A 22,997-nucleotide genomic window follows, 5' to 3' on the forward strand; every position below is an offset into this window, starting at 1 on the left:
CTTTCAACGATTGGCCTGTTGATGGTTTGATTGTTACTAGTTGCAAGCAGTATGGGTTTCTGTAATGTGCAAAAAGTGCTGCTGTAATTTTTTTTCTTTTGGTAAGGGAAAGCAGTCGAGGGGGATGATATTGATCACGAACCCGCATTTAGATGTCAAACGAGATGTCTGTGCAATTTAATTATTGCGATCGCTGCTCACAGGCACGTAGCCAGGAATGCTAAACGTAAATGCTTTGAACTACAATCTTGGCTCTTGAGTCAGATTGTAGGGATAACGTGGCCCCAAAACTGGCTGAAAACCAGCGAGATACACGCAGGCGAAACTAAACGAATATTGATGAAACTTTCCGTCTGAACCTGGTGCGTAGATGCATATATGCTGGACCGTCACCGGAGCGGCGCATCAGTTAGCACCGTCTCCTTAGTCCCGCGTGCCCGTCATCACCGTGGTGGGCGAATCGAGCGCAGCGCGAAGTCTACGTTGCCTACGCTTTGCCCTGCGACCGCAGCGGTTCGAGCCCAGTCATCATGATGTGTGAGCGAAATATTGTGCCACGCGCGCTGCATAATCCGCGCGCCCGCAGTAAACTTGTGCTAACGCGTGACGCCAGCCATACTAAACCACGTGGGATTCACAGGTAGGTGCTAATTCAGCGGACAGTATGCTGACCTATAACACATGGTGTGGGCCTGCAAACACAGCACAAATATAGAATTATGTCAGCCAGCTAGAAAGAGCTGGAAAGTGGCCCTGACCAGCTCGCAGCTGGAGGCCCAGCATGCCCTGGTCAGTACAGAGAGCTCGGGCAATGGCGTCCCGGAACAGGGACTGCCACCCAGCGCTACAACCATCCTCACCTTTCAGCAGTGTTCTATAAATGCGGCGAAAAGGGTTGGTCTTGGCCATAGCATTCTTTGCCTCGAGTGAGGCTGCTGACAGGCGGTCGCGTTTGACTGAGACTTGACCTTGCTCCAAAATGGGCTACTCCAGCACTGGAAAGCATTTAATGCTTGCGTCTTCTCTTGACCACCAGATGGTATTCTTTATTTTCGGTGTGGGGGCGCTAAGCAGTTTTCTGTAAGTAGGTTGATGTGGTGGAGGATAACTTCATTGTTGCCTCCTCCTCTAGATACGTCCCTGACTCCAAAGAAAGTGAAGGCTCGAATATTTGTTCGTTGGTGCATGTGCCAGTCACTACAGCGCGAAACAAATGTCATCTCAAGAATTTGAGGTAAACCACTCACATACTGCTGCCCAAAGAGCTAAGATGGCTAATGATCCATACAGTGTTAGATAGTCATTTGGAGAGATCCGATCAACAGTACTCACCGTCCAAGGATAACGCTCCAGCGTAGTAAGCTTGCCTCCCACAATTCTCCGCATTCGTGAATGTGGCCTGCCGCAGTTTTTGACCACGTACTTCGACATGTACTCGTTGGTAAACTGCTCTTTCAAGCCAGTGTTCTGGGTCTCCGTCGGCTCGGTCGTGTTTGTGTCTGGCTCAAAGGTTACGTGCGTGTCGAAGCCCACGGCACCGGGGCCAGAGGACGCGTTAGCGCTCACGATGGGAACCACTTTTATTACGACGCTGTCTGCGCTGTTCAAGGCCGTGCTGTCGCCTTCGGGAACCACAACGGCGTCCTGCACGATTGCTGGTAGTCCTCGCGGAGGTGTTGTAGATGTGACCGGCAGGGAGCTGGTCACCACAACAACGTCCACAATGACGCCAGAGTCCTCGGTTGTAGTGGTCTGCAGCTCGGTCACTTCGTAGCCGGCTGCCGTGGTCGTTTGATCGTCGTCGTTGGAGAGGCTTGTTGTTTCTAGTTTGTTGGGACGAGAACAGAAATGTTGACTTGTGACTAACACTTGATTAAAATAGTTCTTACTCTTAAAGGGTACGCCTAACTGATACTTCCGGAAGATGTAGCGAGAAATAGAGAGAGAGAGAGGAAGAGAGAGAGAGAGGGAGGATAGAGAGAGGGAGGGAGCTTGCATATACAATGGAGGCAGGAAAGGCCGTCTACCTTGCACTGTGGAGACAGAAAGAAGTATATAGAATGCCAACTGTAGGGGGAAGACAAAAGTGCAAGCACGTCCTCAGACGTTCGTATCACTGACATGAACTGATATCGTGATGCTTAAAAAATGAAATAGCTATCATGGGTGTCTATCACTACTGTGATCGGACAGAATAGGCCACTGCGTTAGTGGTACTGTAGTAATCGGGAAGATGAAGGCTGGCTCTGTGAGCGAGATTACTATATATATGTCTTGTTATAATTAACGTGCGAGCATTGCATACAGTAAAGCACCTCTCGTGAAGTATCCGGATTATTTCCTGCTGGGTCAACTTTGGCGTGTTTTGCAAAATTGGCTACTTGACGCCGTGCGCTCATTTAGCTCTGGGAGAAATTGGATGAGGGTGAATTTTTGACTATTTTATGAATGAGAGTCGACATAGCTAGCTATCAGTTCAATATAGAGGGAAATAGCAGCATGACTAGTGGGGATCACTTGTACACTTTTCGGTCAGGTTTCGTTTTTCACTAAATGCTTGTGAAGAGGATGACCTTTATTAGGCGCTGCTACGTGAATTCATTCGTTATTGCTGCACTGTTTGGCAGACAGCAAGAATGAATGCAAGACAGACATCAATTAGCTAAAACACAAGTTAGCCTTTGATTAACAAGTGTCGGTACAGGTTTTTATTTCAGTGATGAGCATATTTAGTAAACTATTCGGCGGAATTATGACGCACGCGAGGTGCATGGTTATAATTTTCACTTCATAATTTGTTCTGAAATGCACTTGATTGCACAACGTATTAATCCGAGCAGCTGGACAAGTTAATTGGTACCTTGTGTTGTTTTCTTTCGCCGGTCGGTGTCTTGCTTCGCGGTTTGTTGATTACCCAAAATAATCAAACGCTCGAGTAGCGCCTTTCCTAGAAATGGCCTATATTGTACATAAATCGTTTTGTACTCGTTTTTGGTCAGAAGGCGAATAAAGCACGGCCCCGCGACTTGGATTAGTTGATGCTCCATGCTGCATCAATACTGAAAAAGACGCCGCTCTTTGTCTGGCACTTCCCTTAGTTGCGAGGGCGCTGGATAGTAGAATAAACATATAGCTCATCATTTCTTATTTTTCTTATTTTTTTTTTCTGTTCTTATACTAGTCAGATTTATTTTATTTATACCTCTTTTCTTTCCTTCTATCCCGCAGTACTTAGGTGGAGCGGGGAGCCCTTTTCTATCGAATTCATCTATTAACTGTGGAATTGGGCGCCATGAGGCGCATTTGGCGCTGCGCTCAGAACATCGAAGCTCGTGGCACTGACGAGGCTCCAAATAGGGGCAATCAATTACCTTACCTTGCCGAAGATTGCGTCTGGCCTGGGATATTCACTGTCTCGTACAGTTACCTGACATTTTAAAACGAAAATTAAAACTAATGTGTTGATTGTATTATAATCTGCATTAAAGGGACGTTTGGAAATGTGAATAAAGTCTATTTCCTCCAAATAACTGGAGCGAACAGCGGACCCTTCCTACACAGCCATCACGGATGGTAAAAAATCATTAGCATCAGAATAGGCGACCATGATTCTCATCCTTTATTTGTTGCCAGGCATCCTCCGCAGGAAGCTACACTACCCTGCCATACTTCCCCTCCGTGTGGTCAAATTATCTGAAGAAACGAACCACATACCGCACCCCTGAAACATACATCTTCGCCGACGGCATTGCAATGTGCTGTAGAAAATAGCGGGTCTTTGTAGTGGAGGAAATAGTAGATAAACCGTAAGCGGACACAGATTGTGACTACATCCTAAAAGCACGAACGACTCCACCTTACAAAAACACCAACCCCCCGAAAAGAGCGACTCACTCGTGGGCTATAAGGGACACTTTAGTGGAAGGCTCGGTTTGGTTCAGTTTGGTTTGGTTTATGGGGTTTAATGGCCTAACGTGACATAGGCTATGAGAGACGCCATACTATAGGGTTCCGTAAATTTCGACCACCTGGGGCTCTTCAACTTGCATTGACATCGCACAGCACACGGGCTCATTGCTTTTAGCCTCCATCGAAAGGCGGCCGCCGCAGTCGGAATTCGATCCCGCATCCTTGGCCGCAATGCTTACCACTGCACCACCCCGGCGGGGTAGCGGGGCGGGGTGGAGGGCTCGGTATAAATTTAGACCACCTGTGGTTTTTTAACGAGCGCGAACATCGCACAGAACAAGCATTTGCATTTTGCATTTCGCCTCAATCGAAGTACGTCTGCCGCGACCAGGATGCAACCTGCGAACTTGGCATTATAATCTAAACATCGAAGCCAGTGAGCCCCCGTGGCGGATGAGGTACACAGAACAGAATCATTCGAAATACCATCAGTATGCTAAGCCAGCATACACTTCGCCGCTGACGCCAAAACCTAATAGCCAAGCACATACCAGAACACCGGCATCCGATGTCGGCTCGACTGACGTGGCGCTGGTTCGGACTGCTGTCGCGGTTGACAATAAACTGCTAATAAAGTCTGCTGCGGTAGGCCGTTAGCTAGAATTTAACCTGTTCTTAGAACTAGACTTGCCGCTTCTTTCTTGGCATTGGTAAAGGTCCCCCGAGGAAGACAGTGGTGACAATTATTGCGCTTAGTGTAGCTCTTGCAGCCGAGCAGCATCATTTTTAAGCTCCAGTCATAGGCCCGCTTCTTGAGTCTAAAGGTTGCTTCAAGTGTATTTTGTCCTCGTGGACTTCTGAAGTTCACGCTTCGAGGCGCGCGTCTGCTGTATGACGTGGGGCAAGCTGACAGGGTGGACAGCATCAGTCAACCCGTTAAGACACGTTTTATCAGCGAGAAAAGAGCGGTGACACTCATCTCCAGTGTCTGTAGCGAGATTCGGGCTGCCAAAATCACAATCCAAAATTTTTCGTTTCACTACATGCAATAGCAATAGTTAAATATAGCTCAAAACACTAAGGTGTCATAAAAAATGAATCTAGTATAGTTGCTAGTGCAAGCGACTTCCCCTGACAACGCCAAAGAAATCGTAATCAAGATGAAGTGGGCGAGCGGAATTAACCGGACTTAGAACATGGATCAAAGCACTGCCAAAGGTTGGGTGTGCACAGCGCTAATAAAATTTAGAGAACGTGGATTAGGAGCATGTACGTATGTTTTGAAAAGACTTTGGGAGAAGAGTTAGACCCTTCTCATAAAAGTTATTTGCTATTTTCGTTCACCGTTACTTGACCAAATTCATGACATCTGTTGAAAACAGAATTTGCGAACGGCTGAGGTGAGGGAACGCATTCGCTTACAGAAAGTGCACTACCTGCAGTAGAGTATCATCGAATATTATTGCTAAGAATATTCTTACCCGGAGAAAAATCTTGCGCATTATCAGCTGTTGCCTTTGTTCTTCACGGTCTTCACAACACTTATTTGCCTGTTCGGCCAACAGTCTACGAGTCCAAGGTAAACGTACGGGATATTTTTTTGTTTTGTAGTTGAATGTTTATCAATATCAACTACAAAAAGAAAATTAAAAAAAAATATCCTGTACATTAGCTTGGACTCGCAGACTATTGGGTCCTTTAATATTCGCTTCCAAACACGCACGCTTCAAAACATGACCAGGATGACAGGTTGATGTTATTAACGTTTCGTCTAGAGACCAGTCTTCATCGAAAACAAACAAACATATATATCGAAGAGCGAGCGCTGCAGTTTGAGAAAGGAGTATCAGTGTCGTCACACAAGGGTGTTACGCTAACATATATAAATGCTCATATCGACTATCCGGCGCCGGTGAGCGTGACGTCTGTGCATGACGCCTGCTATGTCACCACTACGTCACTTTACGACTCAGTCGCGAATCTGACTTTCGTTCCTCTCAATATCTTATTACGTGTTTAATGAATGCATTGACGTTTAACTGCATTGTTTAATATACGACTTTCAACGGTGCCTTCATGCTGTTTGTTTAGATATCTTTATATCGTACTGATACTTTGCCCTGGATTGCCAACTCCTTCATTGGTGGAGGAAATATATTTGTCGTCTAGCAAGGTGCAAAGCCGATGAGCTTAAGATTATCAAATGTAAGTTACTGAAGAATAAATTTGTCGTGGTACGACTGTTTTGAGTTACAGCTGTGCATACACATTCCTGATAATTTTCGATCTCTGGAAAAATCATGCGTTGCTTTCATAGGCATCTCACAGAAAATGTGGCATACACATAATTTTTTTTTTTTTTGTCAAAGCTTCCTCTACAACGACTTTGCGTGCCCATCATAATATTGTTGCAATTGATACGCCATAAGTGTACTGAAAAGCTGCCTGATTCATTATATCGTACATACACCCCGCCGTGGTGGCGCAGTGGTCATGGCGCTCGACTGCCGTACGCAAAGATGTGGGATCGAATCGCGGTCGGGTCGGCCGCTTTTCGATGGAGGCGAAAAGCAAAGCGCCTGTGTGCTGCGCGGTGTCAGTGCACGTGAAAGAACCTCAGGTGTTCGAAATTTCCACGCCCCTCCCGCCGTCTCTTATAGCCTTAGTCGCTTTGAAACTTTAAACCCCATAAACCAAACCAATCTTTGATACATGCGTCGAAGCTATACGTCGTTTTTTTTTTTTTTTTTCTGTATTGGTAAGAAATTGCCTTCTCTTCAGCCAACTTTGTGCAATATCTAGTAATGACTAAACATATTTTTCCAAACACCAGGTTAGAAGTCAACGGTAAGCATGCAATCTTCTGCGGTAATGAATAACTCAGGTTGCTGCATGGGCTATTTGGAGTCGTGTTGGATTTCGCATTATGATTATCAGCCAGCGGATAGGTTAGCCAAAAAATAAAAAGATAACACCAACTAAATGCAAGAAATTTATCAGCATGACTGTTATGAACGCTGTTGATTTTATAATCATCAAAGGCACCTTTTTTCTTTATTTCCTGTCTCGGTGACACAGGGCAGTTTAACCGTGACCGCCTGCGCACCCCAGCAGCCTACGTCATGAGAACGGATGGACGATAAAGTACTAGCAAATGAAGGTGCAAGCGCTGATTTTAGTCGAGCCACGGGGTGTCCTCTCGCCACTTTACCCAATCCCGTACGCGCAGATTCATTGGCTGATCCTTTATCGCTCATCCGCTAGTCGTGACGTTCGCTGATGGGAGAGAAGATGATTCAACGGCCTTGTGATAATCTCGGTGGTGACGGTTTAACAGACACAAAAGAGGTAAAATCCACGCGCCAGCCGTCCTTTCGCATTGCTGCTTCCATTAAAATGTTTTCATGTTGCAGAAATTATCTAGAACAGGGGGTTCAGTTCAGGGTGTTCAGCTTGTACCTTGAAAACTACTCGTACGTAATCGATACTGGTGATAAAGTTGTCCCGGAATCGTCAAAGCCAATGTGTAGCGTCGAAAAATATTAAAATTAGTAATAAGAAGACGTAAGTGAAGATTACTTTGCAAATAATCAAACCAACTACGTAATGTAGTAGCCTAGGCTGTAGGTTGATGAGAAAGTGTGAGATAATAGAGGCACAGAGCTCTAGTTGCGGTTGCAGAGGGCCTTGCCTTCTTATTTGCTCTATGCATCCGATGACCTCAGGGAGGAAAAGGAGAATGACCGTCTCGTTCCTGAGGTCGTCGCTCTTTCTCGGCCATTGTCTATTCACCTGTCAGAACTATGAGGTTAGCGGGCGCTTTCGTGGTTTCGTGTTTATATATATATATATATATATATATATATATATAAGAGCACCGGACGCGATATTCGGAGGTCGTGGGTTCGGATCCCACCATCGGCACGTTGTTTTTTCTTCTACTTTGTGTTTAATTATCTTTCCCCTAAACAGATTACATTACTAATTTCTGTGATTATCTAAGCAAACATAAAAAAAAAAAGACATAAAAGTACCATCCCCAACGCTTTCCTTGGCCTCGCCGACTGTTGGCTTCTTTCCTTCAGTATTATAACGAGCACCCTCATTTCCCCTTAATTGATCTGCATATATATATATATATATATATATATATATATATATATATATATATATATATATATATATATATATATATATATATATATATATATATTCTTGCAATTGTTACCAGTGCAGGTATTTGATGATGATTCGAAGCTTTGCAGTGATTTCAGAACTTATTACTCATACCCTATTGCGAAAACTGTCCACTGCGGTAGCTCTAACTAAATATTCAACAGCTACTTTAACAGCGGCTAAATTGCATCTCGACAGTTGTTTAAAATGTGAACAATATACGCACGTTTCTCAGAAAGCTTACATATACACGAGGCAAACCGCCTGTAGCCCGCCTATAGACCTATAGGCCTGCGTTCATATGACCGTGCATTCACAGCACTGAACTTTTGAAGATTCACGGTTAAATCGCACCAGGCGACTTTAGTCTGCCGACGTCCCTCGCGGATCCTCTTTCCCGTAGCGGCACTTTTCTACTTTCCCAGTCCGTAATCATTTAATTTATGATTCTATTATCTCACACAAGCTGATTAACGTCCCGTAAGGTACCGTATTATATAAAAACCCACCTGGCATAGATATAAATCTCGCTTTAACCAAGCCCCACGAGCGTGTCATGCATGGCATAGGGCTGCGAGTTTAACTTATGGTCCACGGCTGTTGGAGAGTTAGATTTCGATCTCGCCCTCCTGTCTGCAAGGAGAAGCCCGAGCTGGCGCCTTCGGTCATTTCTGCTATGTAGGTCCCGTGACGTCACACTACTCGACGACCAGTCAGTGCACGGTCATGACACCTGCCGCCCACACAGCCTACCGGAGTCATGCCCATGATTATTCGCTCACAACGTTGACAGTGCCAGCGCCGGCCTTTCAGATATGACGGGGGTGTGAACAACAAGTCATCACGATTGAAGTGGGACAGTCAAGGAGAAGACGATAAGCTGTCCCAATACAGACGACTTGCCAGCATACTAAGCTGAAAAAGCTAAAAAAAGACATACAATTTTTACACTGAAGCCCGTAAGTGCTGCAGGAAAAGTGTCGTCAGCCATTGAGACGGCACAGATTGGTAGTCTTCTGTTTACTTTTTTTTTTTTATTGTTCGTGGGAAAAAAAGACAATTGGTAGACATGTGTGGCAGTCTCATGTGTTTTGAACTATGGTGTTTTCGAGGAGATAAACGTAGGCGGCTTCAGATAAAGATCGCGACCAACAGATTGTTTGGATTGGTAAAACAGAAACCTTTCCCCGTACTATTTGCTTCAGCATTGTAAATCAAAATACGGAGCTGTGTGTTTCAAGAGTGTGTCATGAAAGGGCCTTTTTCAGTGCTTTAATGCTAGCATTATACGTTTAGGGGTTACTCACAAAACGCGCTGCCCTATTTTTAACAGCTTCTAATTTGTCTATAAGTGTGATAGAATTAGGATCCCTGACCGCGGCTGCATACTCGAGGGGCAGGCCCATAATTACGCGCCACGAAATTAGGAGCATTACCAGCTTTCATATTTACAGTACATATTCAGATAATCAATGTGAGGTTTGAAGGGAGAAATGATGGCAAGGTATTTAACGTTATTAGCCAAAATTACGCTCTGTATCAATCTAATACATTGCCTCCATATTTGAGCGCTTTCTGCTGGACCGGATAAATACATTTTGAAAATTAGGTTTCATGTTCTACTGTAGCACCATGACGTGATACGAACAATATATATGTTTGCAGAGCATCGGCCTATGTGGATATATTTTTGTATATTACGCAATCGTCAACTTGCATTCGGATATGAGAGGTGACATCATCTATGTCATTTATGTATATGCTATGCAGATTAGAAAGAGAAGCGATCTAAAAACTGACCCTTGAAGTACCCCAGACGTTACTGATGAGTCAGATTCAAAGCTCTCGATTAAAAATTTCTGGCAGGAATTAGATTTATACTGTTTTATCCATGAGAACTGAGAGAGGTAGACCAAGACATGATAGTTTGAAAATAAGGAGAGAGTGCGGAGGCAGCATCGAAAGCTTTCTAAATCCAGTAAAGAAAATAGACGACCTACATGCCGGAATTAAAGGAAGAAAATATGTAACTGGAGAATTCCAAGCACAGGAAAGCCTTCTCCGAAACCACGGAAGGAAAAATTATTAGCCTGCTGGTGATGGATTAAGTTGTAGCAGATGTGTTCAAAGGCTTTGAAACTCACGCAGGTAGGAGAACTGGGTATATAATTCGAGAGAAGGCAGTGACGAACCGCTTTGTTTAGCGACAATACTTTGCTTTGCTAATAAGATATGCTTTAACGGTGAAAAAGTTAGGGGCCATCGCAGAAACTGCATTGTGAGTGCGCGAAAGCATAAAGGGTGTCGCGAAGTGTTTGCAATTTTTACTTTTTAATGTATTTGTTATAATTTATTTTACTTTTTATTTCATTTTATCTTTTATTTTGTTATTTTATTTATTTTTGTTTAAGTTTAAACTCTTTTTATTCCACGGCCATTATTAATTTTTATAATTTTCTATAATTACCATTAATTACAATTATAACTAAGTATTATTATTTTTTTAGATAGCCAATTAAAGCTTTTTTTGTATTAGTAATTAATTTACAGGAGCGGAAATCTGTAGTATCTGCATACTTTCTGTGGACACTTAAACCCTCGTGGCTTCATTTTCTGCGTCCACGGTTTGGCCTCGCAAACATAGCCTCTTAATACATTCGTATTAAAACTTTGGACAGAGCAACACTGGGGACCTAGGCTCTGTTCGGCTATAGTTACCAATTTTTATTTATTTTGTAACATCACGAATCCGGAAGTTTATTTATTTATTTATTTGTTTACAAATAGTGCAGTCAAGAAGACCAAGCAGGTGGGAACATACATAAACACAATAATATAAACATTAGCTTAGCAAACCCATTGTTCCAGGGCAATACTAAAAGAAAACAGAGAGAGAAAAAAAAAAGGGCGAACCGCAATAACTCGATAGATGTGACAAACATGTTCTTCAAAACCAATACTGTCAGGAGCCGTAAAGACGCATGCACGCAATGAATTTCATGCTGTGATAGTGCGCGGAAAGAATGAACATTATAACGTGTTGGTACGGGCAGAGTATGAGCAAATGCTATGGTTGTGAGCATAACGACGCGTATAAATGATGCGCAAATGGAGTTCCTGTCGTTTTTCAGTGGCCATAGTTTTATTATGTTAGTCTTTTTGCGTAGATAAACACGAACACTCCGTAATAAAAGGTGAATAAGCGCATCAATATCGTCTCTCTTTGTTATATTTGAAGTATTCATAAATATGATGCTTACAACTGAAACCTTGTCGGCGGAAAGAATTAGAGTGCAGAAGGCTGGTTATTTCCACGTTTCCATCTTGCCCATTATTTTGTACACCACTCGCGTAATAAGTTCGTTCATTCCGCTCGTAAACGTGGAATGAACCTACATGATAGCACTTTACTCTGTGAGGAGAGATGATTTCAAAAAAAAAAAAAAAAAAAAAAATTGTGGCCACGTGCGAGGTTAATTTCGGAAGGTCTTGACGTAGTTTTTGTTGTTAAATCTATGCAGGGACGAAGGTTCTACGTTGCGTGTTCGAGGCAAAAATGAACGCCGCTTTGAGCACACAACTCTGGGCGGCTCACTGGAAGTCTAGGCAAGAAATGAAGCGTTTTTCATTGTAGTCGTAGATACAAAAAGTTCAACGCTTTGTTCCTCCATACAATTTCGGCTCTTCATTATCCGCGATTCAAAGCAGGCACCTTTCTGGAAACAAACCGCCGAAGTTTATAATTATTTCTCTAAAACAATGCGGGTTGAGAGGTGAATGACCATGTTCCACGTTACGGTGATCTGCCAAGAACAGAAGCTTCCATTTTCCCCCGCACATTTATATGAAGATCTTTATTTAGATGGCTGCCTTACTTATTCACAAACTTTTAACGAGATTTTACAATGAGATTTTACAATCAGCTGCCAGCTCTGTTTATGTGTTTCGGTTCGGGCATCGCAGGAGCCCGAGAACCTCGCATTAGTTTGTTTTAGCTGTCTTTGTTTTAGCGCATTACTTTGGTTTGGCTGTCTGCAGGATTAAATTGAAATGCCTACGCGCTTTTGAACGAGACCTTCATTTTTTTGTTGAACCTCTATTGAAGTATATCTGGAGTCTGTCACTACATTATTACAGGGCAAGTTCATGTTCCCGCTCGAACAGGTACTAAATAAGTGAAAACAAAAATTGATGAGGCTTGTTGTTCTGTGACATCACCCTACTTTGAACTCGTACTGGGGGATGTCAGTGCACCGTAAATAAGCGCAAATAGCCTAAGTCATCGACCCTTAGTCCTCCACCACAGGCCATGAAATCAGCGAAAGCGGTACGACGTTCCGGTGAAACAGCGCGTTTAAAACGCTTTCGATTACGGTCAGCCTCAACTCAAGCCTCGCAGGCCGTTCTCATGGTTCCACCGCGGGATCCTCCACCTCACATGACATCCTCGTCTTCCTCGCTGCGCTGATGCAAGCTCCGCAGCGCTGCTATGCACTACTTCGACATGCGAGGCACTGAAAGACGACTTTTGCGTCGCGTAGAGCTCTTGCTTTAAATCAGGAAGTTCATGTCATGATAAACACGGACCTTTGACCACCCGTCTGGATTGCACGCCAGTGACCCAGGATCATCTAGCAAAGAATGCTAAGTATGCGGGGAGAAGGCGGACCTGTCTTGCAGGTTGCTGCTCAAGAATGGGAGCCGCATATTAGACTGAAAAGGAAGGAGTGGTGGTCAATGAACATGTGAGCGTGGAAAGCTAAAATGAACGCTCTGTAGATTATCGTACTTCAACAGCTGTTGTTGAATCCTGTGTTGATTAGTGGTAACCTTGCTCTGACTTTTGTTTATATTTATTTAACTGATTTGCCAGGCATTTCAGCCTGTTTATAAATTAGTCACGTTTCTTGAAAAACAAATTCGATCGGGTTTACGTTTCACCAATTTTTTCCTTGAACCACCTTTGAACCACCAATAATGCAAGCACGTTTTGCTAACGTCTGGAGTGCCCGCGTGTATGCAAAGTGTGCGCCCGGCAAGCAGGCGGGGTTCAGTGTTTACAAGTGGCGAGGTTGCAATGCAAGAAATGAGGTCTGGATCGTTGTAATTGTTACGCCATGCGAACGTGGTCATGTACTGAGAACCTTGAAACCGGCGCACACTAGATTATGGGTTAGCCAATGCAGTTTAAATGCGGAAACCTGTATATTTATACACTTCAAAAATACCTGCTCTTTCTTCACTGGTAACTCAACTGGTTCTCAAAATTAGTTTGATTTTTTTTTGTTTCTTCATCTGCTAGGGCACATGAGAACACAGCTAATAAACCGCCTGATGTCAAGTAATTCTTATTGGCTAGATTCAATTATGCATGTATGCTCTCTTGAATTCCACTGTTGAAGACATGTACACGTTTTCCTTTTTTAAGTCTTCTAAAGCTTTAAGTAGAGAAAGTATGCAGGTTTCTTAAGGTCTGTGCAGTGCTGTAGCCGCATTTTTTTGCATGTATCGTGTATTTCAGTGAACACTTTCAAAAATTCCTAAAAGCGGGGAGTTCGAAAAAAAAAAAAAAAACTGTCGGCAACAATCTTTCAGCCGCGGCTGATATAGCGTGCTTTAAGGGATTTTCCAAATCATAGGCGTTAACGGTCGTGCCATTTTTTGATGCCATGGAAAATAAATTTCTAAATTCTAAAAAAAAAATTTCTAAAAAAAAATTCTACAAAATGAGACGCTATATTCCGCACTAAACAGAAAATAAGCCCATTATACGCGCTTGAAGCTTGGTGGGCCGCCGATCACGAGTCGCTATGACTACGGCGCCAAATTTGAACTTGGTGCACTTTTGTGCCGCGCAACGTATAATGTTTTACCTCGCCGTTTCGTGGGACTAGGAGAACGACAGTTATTCGATGTTTCGTGGTTATTTCATTTTTGAGATGGCAGAGCCAAAGAAAGTGCATGATATTGCGCAGTTGTGCAGGTTGTCCGAATTTTGCTCCGTCGTCGACGCAGGTCGTTAGCCGTGGATGTGCCACCGAGCTTCCTGCGTGTCTTCAGCGCTGGGTCTCGTTTTCATGCGGGAAAAAGCACCCGGTTTTCTCGCGCTGTATGGCTTTATAAAGCGAGTTTTTCCTTACTTCAGAAACTGCTGTGACATTCTGTGCTGTGCTTTGTGTGCTTTGACAGACACTTCTTTGAGGGGTTCCCTGCGTCGAGCCCCTCATTAGCACTAACCACCCAACGGGTTAAAAAGTCAATTGGTGAGCTTTAGTTAAGGAGCTGAACAACTAAAAGAGTTTTACAGCAAAATAATTTAGCTGTGGTAGAGAGTTTGTTACTGCAAATAATTTTTTTTTTTCATTTTTTCGAGCTTTCTTCTTTCGAATTCCTTAAAGCATTCGCTAAAACGCCCGCTAGGCATTAAGAATCAGTTATTTTCGCTGAGACAGGCGCGACAGGATTATTATGCTCGTGATTTTTGAGTTCGAGTGCGCCATGCACGCATTAATGACCCCTTTGAGCTTAATAAAAAAAGAGCTTATTTTGTATAATGGTGACAAGAAATTCTCTTCGCACATTATTGATTCAAGCATGCAGTAAACCACTGGTTAGGACAGGAAACATTCAGCTAAATCATGCTACCTTTTTATTTGACAATGGGTCTGTATTAAACGTGGCACGCGTTACGGTCTGAATAAACTGACCGCGCGAGAAAAGAATTGAACGTGCTACAGTTCGCGCAGACCACCTTTTGCTCTCGTATTTTTTCTTTCCCACAGTCGGGTTAGGTGAACAATATTCTATCCAAAATTTTGCTTACTTAGCTTTAGCTGTTTATTTAGGACACAATATGAACCATAACATGAATTCAACGAGCGGGATAGGAACCAAGGCTTTTGAGTGTGTACTTTGCAGCACCAAAACTATGGCGAATAGAGCGGTTTCTTTGATTTAAAGCTGAATAGTGCCAGATGGAATATCTAATACACCAGCCTATATTATGTTCCGTTTTGGCAGCTTCAACCTTTTCTGGAAATTTAGCCCAAATTAGCTCAAATTTTCAGGGACGCTTTTGGGAAAAAAATTTGTGTTCATTATGTCCGTAAACGCGGCGTACATTGTCCTCAATACTCAAAAGCACTATTTTTGTATTCTGATTGGATAGCCTGTCTGAGTTTGGTAATCTATGGTAACGGATGGCAAAGTTTTGTGTAATCGAGTTGTGTAATCTAACATCCTTTATCCTAACCTAAACAAATATTTCTTACGGACATCACTTCATCGCAGATATGCTTTACAGCATCAAGAAATAGTTAGCATGCTGTAGAGTACGTGAAAATATGTCTTAAACGAATACTACACCTTGCATCGGGGCAGTGTTGCCAAAAGAACGCTTCAGTGATGTTTTATGAAAGCGATGGATATTGCAAGCATAAAATAGAAGATCTTTTATATTCCTTGAATATGCATCAACCTTCAAACTTCTGTAGACTGTCATTGCATGCCCTTTTGCTAGATAGGTCGAAAGAAAATTTAAAAAACGCAACAGGTGGCTGGCTATATTTTAAGAAGCATACACGTCAGCTGTGTAGAGGTTCGTGCTTGCGAGTGGAACGTCTACAAGCGTGTGCCACGTCTCGCATGAAGTGGGGAGGATGGAAGCAGGCGAGGAAAGATATCTGAGCCTAATAAAACGTGCCCCGAGTGGAAGTGTTTTTGTGAAAACTATGCCAGGTATTTTGCTGAACATAGATTAAGGAAAATATGCTTACCAACTTGTACCATCGGATATACGATCTGCAAGGAAGATGAACGGTGGCGTTAGTGTAAACGTAGCGCGTTGCGAACTTGGGAAATGCTTCGCAAGTCTTTAGTGTAAACAAGTTGCGTAGAAGGCGTAAGAGATTGGCATCATACGAGACCGCGAGAATAACTAACTAACTAACTAACTAACTAACTAACTAACTAACTAACTAACTAACTAACTAACTAACTAACTAACTAACTAACTAACTAACTAACTAACTAACTAACTAACTAACTAACTAACTAACTAACTAACTAACTAACTAACTAACTAACTAACTAACTAACTAACTAACTAACTAACTAACTAACTAACTAACTAACTAACTAACTAACTAACTAACTAACTAACTAACTAACTAACTAACTAACTAACTAACTAACTAACTAACTAACTAACTAACTAACTAACTAACTAACTAACTAACTAACTAACTAACTAACTAACTAACTAACTAACTAACTAACTAACTAACTAACTAACTAACTAACTAACTAACTAACTAACTAACTAACTAACTAACTAACTAACTAACTAACTAACTAACTAACTAACTAACTAACTAACTAACTAACTAACTAACTAACTAACTAACTAACTAACTAACTAACTAACTAACTAACTAACTAACTAACTAACTAACTAACTAACTAACTAACTAACTAACTAACTAACTAACTAACTAACTAACTAACTAACTAACTAACTAACTAACTAACTAACTAACTAACTAACTAACTAACTAACTAACTAACTAACTAACTAACTAACTAACTAACTAACTAATGTGGAGAGGTTGAACAAAATAAGCACATCGAGAAGAAATGCACAGAGCTGAAGAATATCGTTCTATCTTTAAAGAAGAAATTTAGTTAAATAAATGAGTACAATAGCATATCAGCATTTCGGGGCGGGAAGTATCCGACCTGATTTGTTACCCCGAAACCGGGAGTTTGATTGAGCCTAATTCGGTTGGCTGCTCGGGACGGTTGCTCTGAGCACACATAACCCCACCACTTTATTGTGCCGCGATATTAGTACCATGAGAAAAATTGTCGCGGGACATGATGAGCGCCTCCGCACAAACGCTCCGGTTTGTTCAGTCGTCTTCCAAAACTGCATGTTCGAATGCCCCGCTAGGCTTTCGTGGAAAATTATATTGCTGCATGCGAGGTTTTATTGGCCGGAGGACGAACGTCGGAAACCAGCCGAGTCCACTTGCAGTTCCAGCATGAGCCACTTCTTCGTCATCCTCATCTTCTGCCTCTGTTTCTGGGAGAAGCCCGCTGGGTGACTTAAACAGCGTCACATGATCAGTAGGACTTTAAACGACCAATGTGCGCGACTTCACTTCGACGGCCGCTTATATTGAGGCGTGCGATGCGATCATTGAGCTCGCTAACTTGGGCAACGACATCAAATGGTCCATCGTAGTGGCGCAGTAGCTTCTGTGACAGACCATGCTTCCTGATAAGCTTCCAGAGCAAGACTAAATCTCCAGGCTGGTAAGTAACGTGACGGTGGTGGGCGTCGTACCGCGCTTTCGAGTGATTCTCAGAGGCTAGGATGCGAAGGCGGGCAAGCCGGAAAGGCTCTTCGGCAAAGCAAATTTTCATCACTATTGGCAGAAAACGGGAGGATGATGTCCAAGGTATATCGGGGATGGCGAACGTAGAGCAGGAAGAATGAGCAGGCATATCCGCCAGTGGTCTCGTGGCGGGCGGTATTAAAAGCGTAGATAATGAATGGTAGGACGCTGTCCCATTTCTTGTGATTTGCATCGACGTACATGGAGAGCATGATAATGATCGTACGATTGGTGCGTTCAATTAGACCGTTTGGTTTGGGGATGATAAGACGATGAATAGCGAAAATGACAAGTACATAAACGGAGCATCTCCTACACGACATCGGCGGCAAACTGGCGACCACGGTCGATAATAATAAATTGTGGTGGTCCGTGGCGGAGAACTATCGCCCGTAGCATAAAGCAGGAGACTTGATACGCTTGGCCGCGGGTATACTTGCCCTCTCAAAATATCGAAGGAGGTAGTCCACGCAAACAACGATCCAACGGTTCCCATAATCGGTTAGCGTAAGGGGGCCAAGGAGATCAACGCCCTCTTGCTCAGCCGGTGCACGGGGTGAGGATGCCCCGCTGCCACGCTTGTGAGACGTTTGTAGCGCCGAAACTACGTGCGACTATTGACGTACCGCGCAGTAGTTGCTCGCATTTTCGGCCAAGAGAAGTGTTCCTGGGAGTGGACGGGCATTCTCTCAGTTCCAAGATGCCCAGAACTAGGGTCACCGTGCATGTCCTGTAAAATAGGATGGTATAGGCTCTTCGGAACAACCAGAAGGAAGCGGGGGCGCGTAGATGAATAGTTTTTCTTCCAGAGCATGCGATCATGCACACAAAATCAGTGTACCCCTGATCTAACTTGAGCAGCTGCGAAGAGAAGTTTCAAATTGGGATCCCTTTGCTGTTGTTCAATAAATGTTTGGATGTCAGGAAAAGTCGGTGACATCAAAGCGACGCAGTTCTCGAAATCATCGGCACAAGACTCCGTCGTTGGAAGGGGCAGGCGCGAAAGACAGTGTGCGTCAGCGTGCTTACGACAAGTTTTGTATGCGACTGTGAAGTTATACTCTTGTAGCCGCAGGCCCATCGTGCAATGCTGTCACTCGGATCCCTGAGGTTAACTAACCGACAGAGGCATGGTGATCCGTGACAACGGTGGGCGAAAGTGTTGTGTGACGAAAACGACAGCGAGGAATTCCTGGTATGCGACAATATTACAAAAAAAACAGTGCAAATTCGTTGCGCCAATTGAATATTGGTTGTGGCATGGGGGCACTATAGCAGGTCGCCCGTCCCCTGATGAAACTTCTTGAAACGTTGTAAGGCTCGCAGTCTTGATTAGCGAAAATCACCGATTGACATTCCAAGAAGTAGAAAACGACTTCGCACTTTAAAGAATATTGCTTCCTAAGTTCTAACAGAGGATTTAGGGATAAGAGATATGATTGCTCGACTCCTCCTTACACCTGCTAACTGAGCTAGAGTAAAAAAAGTATTGAGGGTGCTGGAAGCTGTTAATCATGAGTCTGGAGAAGGAGGAGGAGAAAATGAGGGCAGAAGGCAGGGATGTTAACCAGAAAGAATGAATTCCGGATGGCTACCCTGCACTGGGGAAAGGGAACTTGGGGATTAAAGGGGGAAAGTAGAAGAGGAGAGGCGGTGAGAAAGTCACAGTCTGTCAATCAGGCTAGCCTCTCTTAAAAAGCGAGGAAGTACCTTGTAGACTTTGAGTGCAGATGAGTTTTGTGGCTCGGCCCAAGATGAATTCTTGAACAAGGTTATGACAGGAGGTGAGACATCGTATGTGATTGCGAACTAGGAGCGCGATCGGGATTATCACTTCATGCTACCAAGTCAAGCAACCAACAATCAGCAAAAGGTGCGAAAATTTCTGGTCGCGATGAAGAAGGGCGAGGTGAGACTTTTTTGTTTACTTTTGGCATGCTCTAACAGTTGAGGTGGTGAATAAGAGCTCTAAGAGGGCATCAGAACTTTTAGGTGTTCACCTCCACTAATGATGCATCTAGGGGCAGATTTAAGGGGGAACTGAAAGCAGGAATCTGCCCTCGCTTCGACGATAACAACAACAAAAAACGAAAATATTACGAGAATACATAAAAAAAAAACAATTTTTATGACGAAGAAGTCCACGAAATGTACTGCGAAAACAGCTCCCCCTTCCTTATTCTCTCACCCAGAAAAGCTACTTTGAGTCGCCTATTAATCTGCCGCTACTCCACCGTAGGCAGAATATTCTTCCGTGCAGATCCTTGCTGATCCAAACACTAGTCGGACTCGGAAGGGAGTAGACTTCAATGCAAAGAAGAGAAATAGCATAAGGCGACATGTCATCTGCCAATTGTCATGCCACTGGAATATTTGAATCGTGTTTCGTATGGGGAAAAATGTTAAGCAAGTTTGAGACTATTCGGATAGTTTCCTTTGAACGGAACGAAGGGTCATTGCGTGGAGTTGACATATCTCTTTACATGTTAAAGTAAGATCGGATATGTTAGACACACGTTTTTTTTTTTTTTTTTTGTACACGGCTCAGTAGTAATGTGTATCTTATGTCAGATTGTTCTTCACGTGTTTCTTCACTGCTAAATTATTGTGAAGATTGTTTCCCCGTAAAACATTGAGATGCGTGGAAGACTTGGTGAATAAACCCGAGGAAAAAATAAAATAAAGAAAACTGGGTCGTTGTTTTTATATACGTACGGCTCTGACATATCATCTGAATATACACCAAACTGGGCATAGAAGTTCTGGCAATTACATTCTTTACAAGTGCGTCGCTGAGAGAATGAGTATATAACCGAGAACACACAAAAACAGACCTTTCCAACATAGAACGATGGCAAAGAATGAATTATCTACTCAAGTACCTAGAGTTGCACAAAAGGCGTGCGAGGTAGTAGGTAGCGGGTGACGCATGTACAAAGAACATCATGACTAGGTACAGCCTTATTCGCGCCGCGGTCACACTTACAAAATAATCGGTTGAGCTGTCCGCGCGGGCGACAATAACAAAGCGATGGAGCTCGAGCGCTGCACACAGTCGCTGATGTCGGGAACACACGGCTACCGAAAGAAATATCTTGTGTAGCGCAAGTGAAAATCAAATATGAGCTATAGCCCAATGGTAAAACGGATTTCTACAATAAATATCTAAGTAAAATTAAAGGCAATAAACCATCAGAATACGTAAGTTGATTTATGAACACTATTTTAATAAAGATGTGGTACTGCTTGGAAGCCTATTCACGGTGAAATTTACAAAACGTGACCGCGGCGTCATACTCAACTGCGAGCAGCTAAATCACTCCATATTGATTGCTTCCGATTGGTGTCATTTGCATCCGTTTGCAAACCTATGGTATAACGGACAGCCGTTAATCAACCTCATCTGCAAATCTTATTAACTGCTGAAGTATGTTGGGAGCGTGATGAGAAGGCCGTTTTGATGACGCTTGAAAGACCGCAAAGAAGCTATCCAAAATTCTTTGCAGACTGATCGTTGCGCGCACCATCACGTTCATTAATGCTTTTGTTACCTTGCCAGCTGTCATACGCTTAGTCTGTCACAGTGAGTGAGAAAAAGGGGATCGGAAAAATATGCGTAGGCACATTACGCTATTTAGCAAGCCGAAAGTCTGCAGCTGTGCCGAATGGCATTAGGACACGAAGTGTTCTGCATCTCCGCGGCAGATTGTGTTCCTGCTGGAACAAGATGCGCCCGGCATCTCCATTTCGGGAATTGGTCTTTTAGATGGATATTTACATAACGGTTCATCCTTTGGGCGATGGACACTAAAATACGAGATGGCAGAAATGGAAACCCTGCTTTTACGCAGCTCTGAAATGACAACGTGGAATACACAGTGACATTTCCCTGCCGCTGGCAGTGGTGGTCTAGAAGAGGGGACGAATGTAGATCCTCTATTTGCGTTCGCATATCCGCAAGTATAGCTGGTCACATGAGCGCCACTTGCCATTCGATAAATCGTCTCGCCATTAAGCAGTGATATTATAGAGCACTGACACATGACCCTATAACAATGCCTCCGGGGAAAGGTCACTCACAGTGGCAGCGCTTGGTCCTCTCGGGAATAGGAGGAGGAGGATGAGTGTCCAGGCGAGTCGGTGAATGAGCGGCAGCTTCCGCCGGACGGTCGGCGTGCTGCCCGGTGTCATAGCCCGCCGCCGTTGGTCAGGGGTGTCCGGCAGGAAGCGTCCGCCATGATGGCAACCGACGTCGCGGCCGCTGTGGCAGCCGCCGCACGTTCCTCGTCAAGTCGTGGCGGCCGCGCCGGCGGCCTTTGGCGTTGAACTCGCTTGACGTCAGGCTCGGGAAAAGGCCTGCTCATGTTACAGCTGCGCAAGGGAGGAGCGAGGCGTCGCGCCCTCGGCTCCCGACGCGGCAGCTGTGAGCTCGCGTCGTAGCCGATGCCGGCCTCCGGTACGGAACCTCGCGCTCGTGTCGCCTGATAGATGACCGCATTGTTCGCCCTGTTTCGCGGAAAAATAAGAGCACGAAGTGTCGACGAGCACGCGAGCAGAGATCGGCGGCAGTCTGTCAAAGGTGGCAGTGAGTCGTTCGCGCTTCTGGAGCACGGTGCTTCCGTGACGGGGGTGCCCGACCTTGGATTCCCCGTCAGTTGGCTCCTAGTTTGATTGAATCACATTTGACATGTATTCAGGCTGGACCCCTGGAGCTGCCGGACGATATCTGGAGCCAGCCCCGAAATTTCTTTGCCATTGTCTTGCTTTTGCAGTGTTCTGTGAATTAGTGGGTTCAAGTACTTTCGTAGGATATTTGGCTTGTGAGCTGCTGATGTTATTGCGCGTTGCATTAGGAAATCTCGGGAATCATCGTTCTGCCTGGACTCGCACTTCTTTCGTTCTCATTCGGCTTCAGCGTCTACAGTGCCATTGGACAGCTTAATATCTTAAACGTGCGAACTTACGAGTATCTTCATATATACTTTAGGGGGTGCTAAATTGAGCCCTTGCCGCAGATGCAAAAATGTATTCTTGCGTCAACTCCATTATTTCTGACCTGCCCAAAAACGGTCGTTTTTTTGTGGTGTGTGTGTGTGTGTGTGTGCGTGCGTGCGTGTGCGTGTGTGTGTGTGTGTGTGTGTGTGTGTGTGTGTGTGTGTGTGTGTGTGTGTGTGTGTGTGTGTGTGTGTGTGTGTTTGTCGCAGTCATATTCACTGTTGGTGGGACGATTGGTTCTTAGATGACATCGAAGCGCCTCTAATGCCTGCTCTGCTACGTTCCGTGTAGAAATGTGCTATAAGAACACTGTGCGCACTCGAAAAGGTTTGAGGAGTTAGTAAAGCAGAAATAGTGGTAAGAATCAGTACATTGCTTTAGCAAATTCCCTAATACGTGAATAAGCTGTACAGAAGCAGGCCCCTAGAGACTGTACTAAAATCTCCATTTAGATATTTCCTATAGAGCGTGCTAAAGTGCTCTGCACCTATGAACAAATCCGTTAAGAAAGCGATTAAT

General features: G+C 43.9%; 1 protein-coding gene across 1 annotated transcript in view; it reads right to left on the minus strand.

Annotated features, from left to right (window-relative positions):
• Positions 1–21,901, minus strand: part of LOC146198105 (clotting factor G beta subunit-like) — a 33,548-nt gene extending 11,647 nt beyond the window's left edge. Inside the window, exons 1-3 of the mRNA XM_084593430.1 lie at positions 21,564–21,901; positions 15,861–15,885; positions 1,333–1,823 (exon numbers count right to left, since the gene is read on the minus strand). Of these exons, the coding sequence (XP_084449556.1) occupies positions 1,333–1,823; positions 15,861–15,885; positions 21,564–21,674 (627 nt within the window). The 5' untranslated portion in view covers positions 21,675–21,901. The remainder of the gene's footprint in view (positions 1–1,332; positions 1,824–15,860; positions 15,886–21,563) is intronic.
• Positions 21,902–22,997: the final 1,096 nt, after the last annotated feature.

The sequence above is a fragment of the Amblyomma maculatum genome, chromosome 2 (genome assembly GCF_055883805.1).
Source record: "Amblyomma maculatum isolate TAMU_Amacu chromosome 2, ASM5588380v1, whole genome shotgun sequence".
NCBI lineage: Eukaryota > Metazoa > Arthropoda > Arachnida > Ixodida > Ixodidae > Amblyomma > Amblyomma maculatum.